Source organism: Neomonachus schauinslandi, chromosome 6, assembly GCF_002201575.2.
Source record: "Neomonachus schauinslandi chromosome 6, ASM220157v2, whole genome shotgun sequence".
Classification (NCBI taxonomy): domain Eukaryota; kingdom Metazoa; phylum Chordata; class Mammalia; order Carnivora; family Phocidae; genus Neomonachus; species Neomonachus schauinslandi.
In genome coordinates, this window is record NC_058408.1 from 63,433,855 (window position 1) to 63,450,571 (window position 16,717).

Consider the following 16,717-nt stretch of genomic DNA (forward strand, 5'->3'; position numbering starts at 1 on the left):
CGGTTCGACTCCCTGAAAAACTTTCTGGGGCAAGCATCACTTAAAGCAACTGCAGTCTCACAGGCATAGCTGAGACATGCTCAGAACCACGTCTTTAGTTTATCTGGTGTCTGCTTACCACAGAGAGAGGCAGGCGAGAGGAGGGGCAAAGACTAAACCAAGTTTCTCATTGACAGATCTTACTCTGCCAAATGGCATTCCTTATTTTTCTCCCTTTCGCTTGCTTGCTATCTGCTACACTCCCTTCTTCTGAATTTCTTAAAACACAAATTATTTCTTTCCATACATATTAATTCTAACTTTAGACTGCTTCTGGAAATTTTTAATGTTTTCCTGGACAGTATCTCCATCTATTCCCCTTTCTTCCCCAAATTTTCTGGGCTACACAAGGCATGACAATCTACCAAAGTGTTATTTGGCCATTACTCTCTCCCACTGCGATTATTAGAATATGAATTCCGTTAAGTAAGCAATTTTAAACTAGAAGATAGATCCAAAATTCTTCAAAGGTACCTAAAACACTGATTAGCAACAAAAGCTGAACTTTTCCCCCCGGGTCAGTCTATGCAATCCTCGTAATGATAATGTACAACGAGAAATAGTTCACACCAGCAGCTGCTACCAGTAAGCTAACTGCTAAAACCCAAAGCCCTCGAGACACTGCCTTGTACCGTTAAGTGTTCTTACGGTAATTACAGGATTAGCCTTTGTTTCAAAAATTTATCAACTAAACCTACACCACCATCTAAAACTCAACTCCAGCTCAGCTTGTAGCAGAATTCCTAGGAGTATGAAGAAGTTAAAGATTGGATTTAAAATGGCTACAACAAAAATCTAAGCAAACAGAAATATAAACAAACCTAAACTTACCAGAAGCAACCTAAAACACCAACAAAACACTAGACTGAAGTCGAGTTTTAGTTCTACAGTTTGACTCCTGATTCCTCACTTCACATCAGTGAGGGTCCTTTAAGATTAAGTGTTCTGTGCAAACCCAATAGAATTACAATTAGGGGATCTAATGTTGTCACATAGCTACGGTTAAGTTAGCAGTGTTGTGTAGTAGTGAAATCAATGACTGGCTCGCATGATGGCTTCTAAAAGCATCTCTTCCCAGAGTTTCATGTATTAGATAGGTGCGTATAAGATATTCGGTTGAGGACAGCCATTAGCATTTGGTAAAGATGGTAAATGGAGTGTTAACTTCTCCCAGCCAGTACACCATTTCCCCTCATTAAAATGTTAAGTCATCTGGGGGGGAGGGGAAGGAAGAATTCAACTTTACTTCATAATTCAAAGTCAATTGTCAGTATACATTTAAGTTTTTAAAACCTAAATGTTCCAAGTACAGAGTAAAGAATAAGCTGTCCAGAAAGCACACACTTAAATTTTCTCCTCTTGGGAGTTTTATAAAGGGATTTTGAACCTTGATGGCGAGAATCCCAAAACAAGAGTAAAATGAATTCTTTTTATTGCAAACAAACGTCTAAATTAATTTCTCCACCCACTTTCTTTAGAAAGAAAAAGAAATCAGCAGGCTAAGGAGATACCCATTCAAGAACTGACATGATTAAAAATTAAGATATAAATGGGTGACTCACAATGTCATTAGCTTACAAAGATGGTGGAGTAAACTACTACAAGCACACTAGTTATACAGTATTTTGTGGGAGAAGGGCATACAGACATAGCTAACTTCATATAGATCCCATTAGACAACTGGATTTACAACAAGTTTTTTTAATAAGAAATGGGCAAAGCCAGCTTTCTTTTCAGAATCAAAATGCAGAACAAATGGAAAAAGTATGGTATTGAACCTTCACAAGTTTGAGCCTCCACAAATAATGCAACCAAGTTTTACATTTTTAACAGCCCTTCTACATACACTCCATCTTCTCTATCTTGGTTCCAAGTTTTATCTTCATTCCCAATTATGCCAATTCCATTGTTATTTAAAAAAAGAAAAAGCCTTCCCAGTTATTGTCGGAAACTACTCTTGAAGCCTTCCCCCTCCACTACTCAGCAAACTACAGAGAGGATGGAGTGTACTATGAGCAGTACAGAGTCTTATGCAATTCATGAGGACTACTTAGTCCTTACATGAATCTGGTTGCTAACATTTCTATTATATTGTGACAATGACTCCCGACTGTTATCTCTGTGAGAAATGGGGGGAGTAAATTCTTAATAAAAGACACCAGGTACAAAGCAACATTTTACTTTTGTTGTGATAAAAAAAAAAAAGTCACATTTTACAGATAAAATGTAGAACCCTGAAATACTGACACATTCTCTTATCGTGCACAATGCTGAGGTTCTCTTACGATTCACTTTAAAACTGCAATTAAAAATGTACAAAAAAGAAAAGAAAAAAAATCAACCCACAAAGCTTCTAAAAAAGGAACCCGCAGGCACTTCCTCTTGTGGAATGTTTAAAAAGTTAGCCTACTAAAGAAAACAGTCGACTTCTTGTGAAGGTTTTGGAGAAATATGTATCAGTTCGTTTTATTTGGGTATTCAATAATATCCTTGGTGATAATGCTGACTCCATGGCTTCTGACCCCAGAATTGCTGTAAGAGAAAATTTTTTTTTTAAAGAAAAAACATCAATAAGCCACTCAAACTGCTTTTAGGAAATGACAATCTAATTCAGAGTAATTGCTGGAAACAAATTTATACCTGTCATACCTCTGATTTCTACCAAACCAGATTTAGTTAGTATTAATCCCATTATTATCAATAAAACACATTACAAAAAGAAAACACATCATGACTTGGTTAGTTTATACAATTAAGGCTAGCAATAAAAAGAACCGTCTGTATTAAAAAATATTTTATTATATAACATTAAATTACAGCAAACTCCACCTATATTCACACCTTGCCCTGTAACACTTATCAACACTCCAATCCCTGGACAAGTTTTTCAAGACTGCTTCTTAGGAACTTCAAATACAATTAGTGTCCATAGCACATAAGAAGTTACTTACACCCTGCTGCCACTGGTTGTAGCCCTGAGATTGATTTTTGTAGCCGCGATTGTTTCCTCGTCCTCTGAAGTTCTGGGGAGGGGGGTGAGAGAAAAAGCCATCTTTGAGAACTCAGCACGGCTTGTCAGAAGGTTTGTATGTGGGGGGCAGCAGCACAGAAATGGGTCGGTTGCTAGAAATTATGAAGCTCGGGGCACCCTCTGGTTTGTTCTCAGGCGTACAATTCATTCATTTAAGGCATCCCCTGACTCAATGCTAGTTCACTTGAAAATCGAAGTTCAGCGGGCCTCATCCTCTCTTCCGTCACCGCGCTGCTTCCGATTCTTACTGAGGCTGGGGGCGTGCCCCTGCCACCCCCCAAACTGAGTCCCGCAGTCAGCAGGCCTGGAGGGAATTCAATCCTCACCTGGTTGTAGTTCCCTCTGTTGGGCATCCCACCTCTGCTGTAGTTGCCTCTGTTGGAGTAGCCGCCTCGGCTGGGGAACACAGGGCCGCGAGGGTACGGGTAGCCAATGCCGCCGCTGCCCCCGCCACCACCACCTCTCTGGGGCATGTTGCCCCTCCGGTTATAGCCGCCACGGTTCCCAGGAGCTACAAAGAGAGCGTTAGTTTAACAGCGTGTTCACGGGACCACAAGTTCCTCCGGACCAGTCCTGTATCGGAGGAGAAAAATCACTTTCGAAGACAAGCACAATGTTTAATTTAACCACTCACGTAACCTACGTGTGTTTATCAAGTCACAACATTTTCAACCAGTTCCTAGGGCAGCAGGATCAACCCGAGTTGAATGTCCTAGGTCAAACTCCACTAAACCACACGCAGACCCCAAACGACGAAGACTCTTATCACTCGTTTCCACCCCAAAGCAAACAAGGCCCACACTCCAAGCCAACTTGCCTCCTCCTCGGAAGTTGCCACCGCGCATGTTGAAGCCGCCACGGCCTCTGTGGCCACCGCCTCTGTTGAACTGATTCTTGCCACTCTTATTTTTATTGCTCTTCTTCGAGCCAGTGTTCTGTTTCTTTTCTGGCGGAAGCGCCTTTTTGCTTTCTTCCTTATATTGCTCCAGAAGTTTTTGGGCTTCCTCCTTCTGCAGTTCAACGTAGGTTATTTCATCAAAGCACTCAGCTACCTCGGGCAGCGTGAAGTTTCCTACAAGGAATAAGGTCAGATTAGCTTAACAGCCCAAGACTCCACAACCCTGAAGCCTAAACTCAAGTGGCTGTCATTCTTTCAAACCACACTATGCTGTCTACTCCTGGTTTACTAACATGTTTTCCTAGAAACAGAAATAAACACATTCATTTATGTAGAGCGAACGTGACTCTGTCGAACAGTATCACTGGCAGATGACGTTCATTCAAGTTCACAGACATAAATCACGTAAGATTTAACACAGTAATAGAATTAAATTCCATGCCTTTCATTTTGAGGACTGCGTGTTCTGGTAGGTCTTTTCCCTCGACTTCTGCTTTCTTCTGTGTTCTTTGCTTGTAGTCTTCATCTTTCGGGCAAACTACAACAGCTTTTCGTTGGAAGCCTGCAAACAGGCACATTTTTCTCCTCTGGGCAGCAGCAGACACGTTTGTCTTAAAAACAAAGTTTATAAACCCAAATATTAGCTCAACAACAAACCCAACAATCCATTCCTTTTTCAACCTCAAAGCTCCAGCTTACCTGATCCAGAATGAAATTTCGCTTCTTACGGGCAGCAATCTCAATAAACTTTCCAAGACACTGGGGAGCTCTCTGCAACAGCGTGTTCAGTTTTCCAGTATCAGCCATCTGCTTCTTAAACCCTGCCACCTATTTTAAAAGTTAAAAAGTTCCTTTGAACTTGTAAGTGAAACCTATTTTTTCTACTATCAGCTTAGATCTATGTGGAAACCAGACATTTGCTAATTTAAACACTGCCTTTCCTCATTATCATTATGAAAAGAATCACTTTACCATGTAATAAGATCCTCTGCTGTTCACTTCTCTAGCTACTGAAAGTTGATAGTTCAAAAAATTTTATAGAAAAAATAAAACCTAGCCACTGGGAGGCACTTTACCTTACACATAAAAGTAGTTTACTTATGTCCTACTTTAAGTACCCAATTTAACTTTGACAAACTCCTATCTCTAAAATACTAACAAAATGCATAAAGACAACAGGCAAAAGAATACTTCTGGTCTTTTTAAAATGCTGAGATCACACCCTAAATCTTTTACTTACCATCATTTTATCCATTATGGTGTTTGTTCCAAGAATGTTGTATTTACCAGGATTCTCTGCTGCATGTTTAGTAACCCAGGTGGTTTTCCCAGCTCCTGGCAAACCAATCATCATAACAACCTACAACAGAAAGGAATGGTATTCCGCTATCACTAGAGCCATCCAAGACTTCCTTACACGTTTTTAAATGCACAAGAACCCAGTTTAGATTATATATATAAATTTCCATTGCCTTAAAAACAAAAGAATTTTTGGAAACTCAACACTCTAAAGAACACAGCTAACTAAAAGAAAAACCACTGGCTGATAGCAACGGGCATGGCAGAATGAAACAGCAATCATCCAGATCTTCCAAATGTCATTATTGCCAAACAGAAGTAATCTTCAAATGCCTTAAAAAAAAAAAAAATCCACTTACCTCACAATCTTTCTTCTCTTCAGGCCCCTTTGGTCCTCTAACTCGATCCTCTAAGGGGACATTCTGGATAAAAGTATAATCTTCTGGTATCGGAAAATATGGCTTTTCCTTCTGACCAAAATTAAATTCAACCGCACAGTTGTGGCAGAGAACATGCGGAAAGAGTGGCCTTCCAGCAAGAATTTCCTTACTGATTTTGAAGGCAATGCCAAGATCTTGCCCATTCTTTGCATAGGAGAGTTCTACTTCATCACTTTCAAAGTTCTGTTGAATCAGAAAAAAATTAACCGTTTTAATCTGCGTCCTATAAACATTTTCTAAAAAAAAAAAAAAACTACTTCTAAAAAAACCTTCAAAATTTAAATGAGAAACGAAGCATATCCTATAGAAAGCATATTTAGGTTAAATGTTAAGGAACTTTATAACAGTTATAAAGAATGAAACACATGTATCTAGAAGCAGAAACAATGCTGCCTTAACAGACTAGATTTTCAGGTCAACTTCATGTTTAGTTTTCAGTCAAAATGATTAATATTGAAGGCTAACACTGATATACCTTTAAAAAAATTCCTAGCTGGGGGCACCTGGGTAGCTCAGTCGGTTACGCATCTGCCTTTGGCTCGGGTCATGATCCTAGAGTCCTGGGATCAAGTCCCGCATCGGCCCCCTGCTCAGCAGGGAGCCTGCTTCTCCCTCTCCCCGCCTGTCTGCCTACTTGTGATCATTCGCTAAAAAAAATTCCTAGCTAATAATTTCTCACTTATATACATAGAAATTTAGCCGACTTACTGCAAAACATGTAATCACATCATTTTCATCAAATTTCTCTCCATAATCTTCAGTCTCACAGTTGCATGTTTTTATTCCTTTAAGAGAATACCCATAAGAAAATTCTTCTTCACCTAAGAAAATAATTAACTTTCATGAAATCGATTGTTTGAAACAGTCCAATGACCCACATATTTTAACATTCGAGATGGAGGAAATCAAGAGAAATGAGTATATAATCTAACATTCTTCCACTTACATTTTATCTAGATGAAATTTAATGAGCCAGGTGGGTTATGTAACTATTTGAGAAACTTCATTACCATGGGATAGTGACTTAACCCACTCATCAGAAAACAAGTAATCGTAAAGGAAAAAAACCTGAAAGTCAGCTGATACCTACTACAAGCTAGTAGTATCATTCATGCCTAAAATACTAACAAAATGGATTAAAAACAGGCAGAAGGTTTAGAATGCCTTGGAGTGTAACTACTGAAATCAGACCCTAAACACGCATCAGCACATACTACTCAAATGCGAACTTTACCAAGCAACATTCCACTTGTGGTTAGTGACCAGCCAATCCGAACTTCATGTATGTCAATGTCTTTTGTATATAAATGCCTTACTGGGATCTTCTCTGTAACCTGAAAATCAAATCGTAAATGATTACAAGGAACCTTTCATCTGGGTGGTGGGCTAATTCTTCTCTAGTTACTAATAGAAAGACACCCATTCTACCCCACCATCTTTCCCCTACGTTTATAAGAACTTTAAAAATTGACAGAGGAGTTTGGAACTTGAAACTAAAAAGGTTCAAGTCAAGTCCTTGGTTGACTCACATTTAAAAGAACAGTTAATGTTTTAAAAATTACAGATTCTCGACTCAAATCCAATTAAAACATACATTTAACATGTTTTGCTCTGAACAAAACTTGAAGCCTAACCAAATTATTTTTAAACCCTTCATAGGCCTTTCAAGCGCCTAATAAAAAAAGGAGCACCCTAAATAAAAATAGGCTGACTCTACCAACACAAATTTGACGTTAGCAGATACGGTTGAACTGTTATAAAACAGGTTTTCCAAGCCCCTCTTCTAATCCACAGAAGCTTCAAAGATAAATTCCATTCACACCTTTGTCAGGCAAATGGAAACTCACAAAGGTTCTTAAAAAAAAAAAAAAAAAAGAAAAACACAAAACTGCATTTACCTTCATCTCAAAACAGACTTTGCCTTTTGACACACCATAAGATGCCCTTCCTCCAGCCCAAAGAAAAGCAAAACTCTCCATAGTGAGGGAAGAAGCACTGAGGCGGTCTCTTGATATTTTAAAATGTAGATCACAATTATCTGCAATTATATCAAATACCATATTATTTCTTTTGACATCCAATGTAAATACATCTGCTACATAGACAAAACCTGGTTATTACATTCTTGCATAGTTCTAACGCTGCATGGAACACACTGCTTCTACAGATCATGCTGCTGTTCTGATCTTCACTTCAAGCCCCACTCCCCCACCAAGTCACTCTCACCAAATTATGAACTGAAGTGTAAACTGCCTACAAAACCAAAAACACCAAGGTTTAATGTGTATTTTAAATATATAAAATAATCAAGACAATGTGACAGGGATACATACCTGCTCTGCTCTTTACCTTGATTTAGAGGCAAGCAGTAGAGGATAGCAGGAAATCAAAGTGAAGCATGCCAGAACCAGGTAGAATTTACCAGTGCCACAAAAAAAAACTGAAGGGAGGCCATGACCATACTTTAAAATACAGGAGTATGAGCTGTTGATCCTGCACTTTGTAATTTTACAGGGGCTCTAGATTCTAAATTCTTTCTCAAACTTGTGAGGAAGGCAGCCTCAACCTAGCAAAGTGCAAACCTGGTTGTCTAACACTGTTAATATTACAGTATTTTAAGTCCCTTTTCCCCAGGCTTGCCAGTTGGTCAGTAACAACGGGGGATTATCCACTCCGCGGATTACCCAAATCCAAAAGGTCTTTAACCTAGCTACCTTTGGGTCAGTGGCTCATTAGCATGCACCTTCTTGTTCTCACCTCAAATTAAAAAGCTGTTTTAAGTTTTTATTGATGAAAAGAAATTAGATCTACAGTTTGGAATTCTCCTTAAATGAGCTTTGATTTCAAAATTCCTATCACTGGTAGAATTTTCGATTCAACAACTGCGTTTGAACCCGATATAGATAGCAATACATGAGTTGACGTTCCTAGGTAATCAGCTAAAAGCCCATCGACTTTGAGTAAGTGTTAACTTCTGGAATCATTACTTCACTACCTTGCCAATTCCGACTTAGTCTGTATTTCAGCAACCGAACTATTTAAAATAAAATTCTCAAGTTAACTATTTTTCCACGTGCATTTTTTTTTTCTTTTAAAAGACTCCTTTAGCTCAACTACCTATAAAGGATATTTAATAAGAAATTAAGAGTTAACATTTACAGTCTCACAAACCTAATTAAAAGTAATTTGTATCCAAAAACATAGGAATCTAAACTTTAACTCCCTAGATCTATGGGGCTGGTCACACCTCACTACCTACGTTTCAAGCAATTATTTCTACACTTTGTTCTATTTATCGAAGTGAAAAAATTGTGCATTCTGATCAAAAACTAAACCAACAAAATGTTTTTATACAAAACCACACATCTGACAGCCAAGGCCCATTTAGAGGTTTGCAATACTTCCTCATACTCAATTGCAACCCAACTGGGTAAAGTAGCAGTGTTTACAGCGCTGCCATTGATACCATTCGCTGCTGAAGAAAGCTAGTAGCCCAGTGATAGCCCACTGCTGCTGCCCCAGGTCTTTGGAAGAAATCAACTTATGTTAAAGCAGCAGCTACTGAACTGGAATTGAGAACAAAAGAGCAGTTATTGAAAAAGTAATATTACAATCTTTTAGAATAGGGAATAAACTTGTGTGCTAATGGGAAAAATCATTAATACATATTAACTAGCCCAAATAGCTCACTTAATTCTACCAAAAAAATGAAATTACTTTATTGTAGGAGCCTATAAGGACAGGTTACAGGTAATCTTACAAGTTTCCATTAGCTAACTAAACCCAAAATTGGCATTAATTTTACATTCCTACAAATGCGAACTTTCTAGTCATAAAAAATACCACCAAATTGCTGGAGCCTGTAAAATTATCAATACGACACAACTGATGCTGTACTAAATATTTAGCTACCAGAATCTGAATACAACCCATCATCATCTCCTTGCTTTAAAGAGAAACGGTTTACGTTGCTTTCTGCATTTAAGTTCAGCACACTGAGTTAAGTTCTCTAACGTTTTGGAACCAAAATCGCCACATTTAGTAAATGGGGGAGGAAAGGGAAGAAACAGCTTCACTTACAAGTATCAAGACAAACCACTGTGTCATCGAAGTGCTCATCTTCTTCTTCAACAGGTGGCTGAGGAGATTTGGCTCTGAAAGACAGAATTGTCTCCTGATTCAGCTTTTCCTACCCAGGAAAGAAGGGAGACGGGTAAAACTAGATCGGCATCCTCTACCTGCTATACTTGTTCTCTTCAATGTACTCAAAATATCCACGGCCATGATCTTCTCGAGGTCTTTTCACCCCTCTCTTTTTATCTCCGCCTTTCTGCTCTGTTTTGCCGTCTCCTATAACACACAACACCCCTAACATAAGGGGCCAAGCCGCGACACAACGGGGGGGGGGGGTAGTCCCCCTCCTGTTTGTGGACGCAACAAGCCCGACTCTCCCGTTCTTTTTTGTAAGCGTTTTCAATCGACGAATCCAACGCGAATTCAAAGAACAATCAGCTTGGAACCGGCCTGGAGTTAGTGACGCACTCCAAAGACATTCCTCATTTTGCCAGCCTACTCGAAGGTTCGAGAAAGCTCCTGGAGACCAGCGCGGCCCAGGCCCCGAGCCCACGTGTATCCCGAAGAGAGTTCAGGAAGGGGGGAGGGGCCGGGCCAGCCCGCGCGCCCTCCCCGCCCCTCCCCCACCCGGGCCCGCGTTCCCCACGGCCGCATTGTACTGATCTTCCGCCCCGCTCTCCCCGCCCGGCCCCTCCCGCCGGAAGTGACGTCACGCCGAGCCCCTGCGCTCCTTACACAATACCGCGGCCCAGCGCCGCCAAAGCGCGCCCGCCCCGGGCCCTCGGGCCTCTCCCCTCCCCCCGAGACATGTGCCCGCACCGCGCGCACGCAGCGCGGCGGCGCCACCGCGAGCCGACGGGGCTCCCGCCCGCCACCCGCCCGCGACTCCTCCCCCTCCAGCGGCAGCTGCAGCTCCCCCCCGGCTCTCCAGCCACATAATGGAGGCGCCGCCGCCACCGTAGCACACGCCGAGCCCGAGGCCGCCCAGGCCTCAGAGGGCGGGCGGGATTCCCCGCGCCCCCTCCCCCCCGCGGCGGCCCCCGCCCGGGGCTCCCTCCCCCCGGCGGGGCTCCGGCAGGCCTGGGGCACGGTCCCCACCCCGCGCGGGCCTCCCGCCGCGCGCAACGTACAACGCAGCACTCACCCGCCGCCGGAGCCCCGGGGCGACCGCCGCCTCCGCCGCCTTCCGCCTTCTTCTTACCTCCCGCCTGCTGCTGGCCCTGCCTCGCCCCGGGCGGCGCCACCGTCACCGCGAACAGCGAGGTGGGGCCGCTGCTCTTCCCCGCGGCCTCCTTGGCGGCCCCGCGCTGCTGTGGGGGCTGTTGCTGCGGCGTCGCCGGCGGTTGAGGCTGCTGCTCCCCGTGCCCGTTCTCGTCGCCCGCGCCTTCCTCCTCGTCACCGAGCTCATCCTCCCCTTCCTGGAAGCCCTGATCGTCGCCGTTCTCGTCTTCCGAGGCGGCCTCCTCCTCCTCCATCGGGCCCGCGTCGGCCGCCCCCGCGGCCCCGTTCTCCTCCCCTAGCTCCATCTGGTCGCCATCCAGGGCGGCGATCCCTTCCTCCTCCTCTTCCTCCTCTTCCTCTTCCTCGTCGCCGCCGGCCGCGGCCTCCTGCTCGAGGCCTGCTCCCGAGCGCCCGGCGGAATCCCCGCCCAGGTCTAGGCTGCCGTTCCCGGGCTCCATGGCGGGGCGGCCCCCGGCCTCCTCGTCGTCCAGTGCGGCCTGGAGTCGCTCCATGAGCTCGGCCTTGAGGCCCTTGTCGGAAAGGCGCCGCTTCTTGAGCTCCTCTTTCAGCTCCGAGACCTTCAGCTTTTTTACATTAACAGGCGAGGAACTCATGGTGAGGGCCCCGATTCACCGCTAGGCGCTGGCTCAAACTCGGCTCCGCTCACTCGGCCACTGGTGGCGGCTGCTGCGGCTGCTCCTCGGCCCGGGCGGCGGCTGCGGCTGCGGCTGGAGGTGGGTTCGTGCTGCAGAGCGGACCCGCCTGGTGTCGAACGGCGCCAATTCCTTTCACCGAGTTCGCGAGGGAGACGCGGAGACTCGCCTGGCGCGAGCGAGCACGCAACGTCCTCTCGCAGGGGCGGCGCCGCGCACGTAATATAGCCGCCCCGCCCCCTGCCCTGACGGGAGCGCTGCGCAGGAGGAAAGCCGGAGCGCGCCCGCGCCCCGCCCCGCCCATTACCGTACTTCCCTCCCCGCCCCCACGCCGAACCCGCCGAGAGCGCGGCGCAGGCCGCGCAGTGCGCTTCCAATTGGGACCGAGCAAATGGAGGAGAAGGAAACCGCCTTTCAGTTAAACCGATCCACTGCAGCCTCTGTTGGTTTTCCTAGTTCTCTGGTGGCAGCACTCGGCTTGCTCATTGCCTCTCCAGCCCGGAGGCCGGATTCACCCAGAGGCGTGCAGGCCTCGACTTGGCATGATCCACTCGAGCCCTCCACCTTTTCTTCCATCTTAGATTTGCCTTCTTATCTCTTTCTCCAGCTATTTGTTTAAAACGCCTTGAAATCTTATTTCCCTGTTGATTTGTGCGGCACAAATTGGCAGTTACTGTACGCGGGGGGGTTTCTTCCGCTTCAAATATGGTTTAATTTTCCTAAGTCCTGCCTTGCGCACTGGGTTTTAAGTTCGGGAAGGGCGAGGGCAGAGCATCTCTTTTGTCTCTTCCCCGACCCCTGATGCAGGGCTGGCTTCGGGAGCGTGATCCTCTCTACTCATGCTGCAAAGGCGTGCTGGGCAAGCCTCCTCAGGGCCTCTGCTCTCATGCTGCTGAGAGCCAAAGAAGTTAAATTAAGCTTCAGAATGGCATTTCTGAGTTTACTACCCAGAGAGACAGACCTCTGCAGGATTAATGCCGTCCAACTTAGGACCTGGCCATCCAGTCATGACGTCCCAGTAGCTAACAATGAGACCCAGCCAGATCATACACTCTGCTTCTGCTCCTAATCCCGTAGAAATACTCCTGAATAAATCATGCTGAAACTAATAAAAGCTCATGACAAAGGGCTGGGATTTTGTTTTTTAAAAAAAGATGATCACTCTTGAAAAGAAATCTGTTATTTTGGCATATTTTAATAGAAGTTTAATTTTTCTCTTTACTAAATAAAAGGCGTGTTCTTGAGGTTTTGCACAGGGGTGCCAGAATTTAGATTTGTGATAGAGGGGAACATCTTAAACCCCAGAAAATCTGCTCAGTGACTAGCCAGTGTTCCGGTATCTCTAAGGAGGTCAGTTTTACCCACTGCTTGGTGCTTTATAGCTGGCCCCGTAACGCTGCCCCAATGTTAATTTGAAATTGGAACAATATAAACACTGTCCCATAGGCTAGCATGATTTAACCGATTAATAAATTTCATTTTTTAAAGTTTCTCCTCCATAGCAATTTAAGAAGCATGTGTTTTACCATGCAGTCATTATAAAGATGAAATATTAACATTTGTGAAATGATTAGAGTTTAAATTAATGGACTCTGTACAGTACTGGTAATTCTCAGTTAAAGTTAGTGGAGGTAGAAGGCACCCAAAATAGGAACTTCCAAGTAGTGCTAAAAACTCATTTAGCCTTTGGTTATCATGTCCTTGGAGCTTATAAACTACTCACAAACTGGAGTTTCGAATTCTTTGGGAAGAATGGGAAGAGAGCTACAGGGGGCTTACATGTTCACAAACTGGATAATCAGTCCCTTCATGAACCAAATTTAAATGTAGTTAGTATAATGGCCCTTTAAGGTTTATAAGTGTCCTTAGATAGTTTCACATTTTTTAAATCTTAGTGATATTAAAAACATTTCCATTTAATTGGAAATAAACTGAAAGTTTATGTCTATCAATTTATGATAATTGTTCTTGGTATGTTAAGTCAGTTGTAACAAGCATGAAATATAAGAGTAGATGGACATGAAAAGTTCCGTGGCTTTATCTCCAAGAGCTTCATAGACTTTTAGAGCTGGATAGAGCTGAGAGATCGTCTTCAGTCCGCCCATTTTACAGCCTAGGAGGCTGAGGGCCCCCTTCCCACCCCAGCACTCCTTCATTACACTGGGCCTTCTTAGACAACATTTGAAAGAAAAACAGCTTTTGCAAATGGTCAGAGCCCTCACGTTACTGTTTGTCCTTTTTACAAACAGGTGAAATCTGCAATTCAATATTTTACTACTTGCAAGTACAAATAGCCACTTACTTCTTGTTTTACACTTCTAATGTCATGACTGTCCTGTTCTGCCGAGACCAATAAAAGTACAAATCACTTCCCCTAAATCACTGAGGGACTTAGAAGAATCTTGACATTCCCCCTTTTTGAAATCCTAGAGACTACTAAGAATACAGAGAGGAAGAGGGACAAACGAAGTCTCAATCGCAAGAAGTGATTAGTCGATGACGTACGGGTCACAGATCAATGGCAAAGTTAGGATGCTCAGAATATACAGCTTACATGTTTAGGTTGATGCAAAGGCACATACCTATACACTGTAGTTTGTCACACAGTTCCCTCAGCAAATATTTTTGAGCACCTTCTCTAAAGCAGGCAGTGGTCTACTAGAAACACAGTGGTGAACTGGGTAACTATGCCTTCACTCTCCCAGGGAGAGTTGGGCAGTAAATAAAATCGAGGAGGTAACAAGTCCTACAGGGAGATGCAAATCAGGAGAACAGCTGATGTGGGGGTGAGTTTTTCAGCTGTGAATGGGGGGGGGTCAGGAAAGCCTAAGAAATAAGGTAACAGCAAGTATCTAGAAGAGGTGGAGGAAAAGAACAGCAAATATAGAAAACTGAGGGAAAGGATAGGAAGTGAGAGAAGGGAGCCGAGAGAGTCAACGCCCAATTTATCCATTTATCTACTTCACAAATATTTATTGAACACCTGCTAGGTACCATACTCTATACCATGTGCAGGGAAAACAGACCTGACTGACACAGGCCCAGGCCTCTGGAAGCTTGTCGTTTGGAGATAACCCGGACGCCAGCTCACCAGGGTGCACTCACGAGTACAGCTACATGGGGAGCAGCCATCCTGACCATCCGCTGAGCCGCTGTCCGCAGGGTTCCCATGACCTGGGTCTGTATACACACTCGCCCACCCACCAACATTCACACATGTGAAAACAAAACCAAACCAAGCCTCACATATACACTTAAGAAGCCAGTTGTGTGACATTTGCCAGTAAACATTATTAGCTAAGATTATCTTATATCATATTCATTATCCTATATACAGAGCTGCCTATCATTTGCAGGCTTCTGCCGGCTGATATTTAAGTCTTCCACTGAACGTTGTCAGGCGTTTAGAGGGGAAAAAATCAAACTTAAAGTGCCTCCAGCACTGTCCTAATTGCCTGGACGCTGTGTATATATACTCTTTCCTTCCTTCCCCTGCTTTGGCGTTGTTCCACCCAGGCACACTTTAGATGGGTTGTTTCTTAAGTCTGCTGTGTTTCGGGACACCTGGGTGGGTCAGTCCATTAAGCATCTGCCTTCGGCTCAGGTCATGATCCTGAGGTTCTGGGATCATGATCCCGGGGTTCTGGGATAGAGCCCCATGTCAGGCTCCCTGCTCAGCAGGGAGTCTGCTTCTCCCTCTACCCTTCCCCTTGCTTGTGCTCCTGCTCGCTCACTCTCTCAAAAATAAATAAATAAAATCTTTAAAAAAATAATTTAAAAAAAAAGTGTGCTGTGTTTGTCCAGATTCATTTATTTGGGAGAGGACCTGCCAGTGATGGAGCGGGTACCTGCTAGGCACGGCCACTGCGCTAGGCATTTTATACCCAGTATTTCTAATCCCCACAGCAATCTCACAAGGTAGGGATTATTAGTTTCAATTTATAGATATGGAAACTGAACATCGGAGAGGTTAAGGAACTTGGCCAACTGGATAAGCAGCAAGGCTGAGATATCAAATCAGGGCTGCCTGACTCCCCAGTCCAAGCATCTTCTCCTGCACCAACCGGATGCATTAGAGTTTCAAAGTCAAAGCTGACATGCTGTGTGGCAGCGAGATTCGACAGTATATAGTGCAGGAGAAAGAGACAAAGCAATGATTACATTACAGGGGTAATTTGTGCCATGATAGCGGTGTGTATTCAGTTCAGGGTATGGAGCAAAGGCCCCTATTTAAAGGCACACCACCTATGGCCTGTGGGAATGGGACCCAGGGTTGCCAGGCTTTCCCATTTCATAAGGGAAGTGGGAAACCTTCACTTTTATGTGACATCTCCTGAATTTTAAAGGTGGCCAACACTACGCCGGCCAAAAACCAGACACAAAAATGTGTCTTTGGCCAACTGTTGGTAAGCCCGGGGCTAGAGGGTCATGGAGAGGTCATGGGCAGGAAGACCAGTTAGGAGGCCATTTGGAGGCGTGAAAGCCACTGGACCCAGGTCAGATGCATCCCTTTCGAGACACCCCAGTGGATGTTCCTTTGGACTCTGACATCAGCACCCAGGCTTGGCAAATATGACCATTTGGGTTAATTTTCTAAACAACCCTGCCATTAGAATGGAGAGGAAATATTTGGAGGAGTGGGCACAGTCTTTACTAGGGGAGAACCGCTGTGCAGGACCTAGCTATTTGGGCATTTTGGACACCTGTACATGAAGGCACTCAGCCCTCAGCCAGCTCCTTCCCTCCCCATCAGCAAAGTGGCCGCATACAGACTACAAGACATGTGAATCAAGTCATAGAATCAAAGTGGTCCTTAGCAACATGGAAGGCCTGGGGACTTGCTCCCATTTCCCTCCCCACTTCTATCCCATTGGGCCAGGGGGAACCTGAGTGCCAAGGAGTGTTCTGAAGTGGACAGGGGCACAAAGGGGGATCTATAACCAAGCGGAGGTGATGTATGGAAGGAAGGATGGCAGCCCTGGCTGGTGGGCCTCAGTTGTCAAGAGTGAGCCCTGTTAATTCAGTAAAGTGGCAGGATATAAAATCAATCCACAGAAATCAG

At 44.4% G+C, this 16,717-nt stretch overlaps 1 protein-coding gene across 4 annotated transcripts; it reads right to left on the reverse strand.

The window, feature by feature from the left end:
* Window positions 1–1,454: 1,454 nt before the first annotated feature.
* HNRNPU (heterogeneous nuclear ribonucleoprotein U) lies at window positions 1,455–11,842 on the reverse strand. Of its 4 annotated transcripts, none has more exons than XM_021689885.1 (14): window positions 10,983–11,842; window positions 9,946–10,057; window positions 9,788–9,861; window positions 7,606–7,745; window positions 6,942–7,041; window positions 6,416–6,528; window positions 5,627–5,890; window positions 5,209–5,328; window positions 4,668–4,796; window positions 4,411–4,579; window positions 3,888–4,142; window positions 3,397–3,581; window positions 2,991–3,062; window positions 1,455–2,571 (listed from the first exon to the last, which is right to left on the reverse strand). In XM_021689885.1, the coding sequence occupies exons 1-14, from the start codon at window positions 11,614–11,616 to the stop codon at window positions 2,518–2,520; spliced, it is 2,421 nt and encodes an 806-aa protein (XP_021545560.1). In that variant the 5' UTR covers window positions 11,617–11,842; the 3' UTR covers window positions 1,455–2,517. The 4 variants fall into 4 exon arrangements, with proteins under 4 accessions (XP_021545560.1, XP_021545559.1, XP_044771899.1 ...); XM_021689884.1 differs by having other exon boundaries at window positions 10,926–11,842; XM_044915964.1 differs by lacking the exon at window positions 1,455–2,571 and having other exon boundaries at window positions 3,049–3,581.
* Window positions 11,843–16,717: the final 4,875 nt, after the last annotated feature.

Coding starts and splice junctions, on each gene's coding strand:
- HNRNPU (XM_044915963.1), bottom strand. CDS start 11,616: ATGAGTTCCTCGCCTGTTAATGTAAAAAAGCTGAAGGTCTCGGAGCTG. Junction 7,746..9,787: donor AGTGGTTTGTCTTGATACTT/GTAAGTGAAGCT, acceptor ATATAATTGCAG/ATAATTGTGATCTACATTTT. Junction 6,529..6,941: donor CACAAGTGGAATGTTGCTTG/GTAAAGTTCGCA, acceptor TTATTTTCTTAG/GTGAAGAAGAATTTTCTTAT.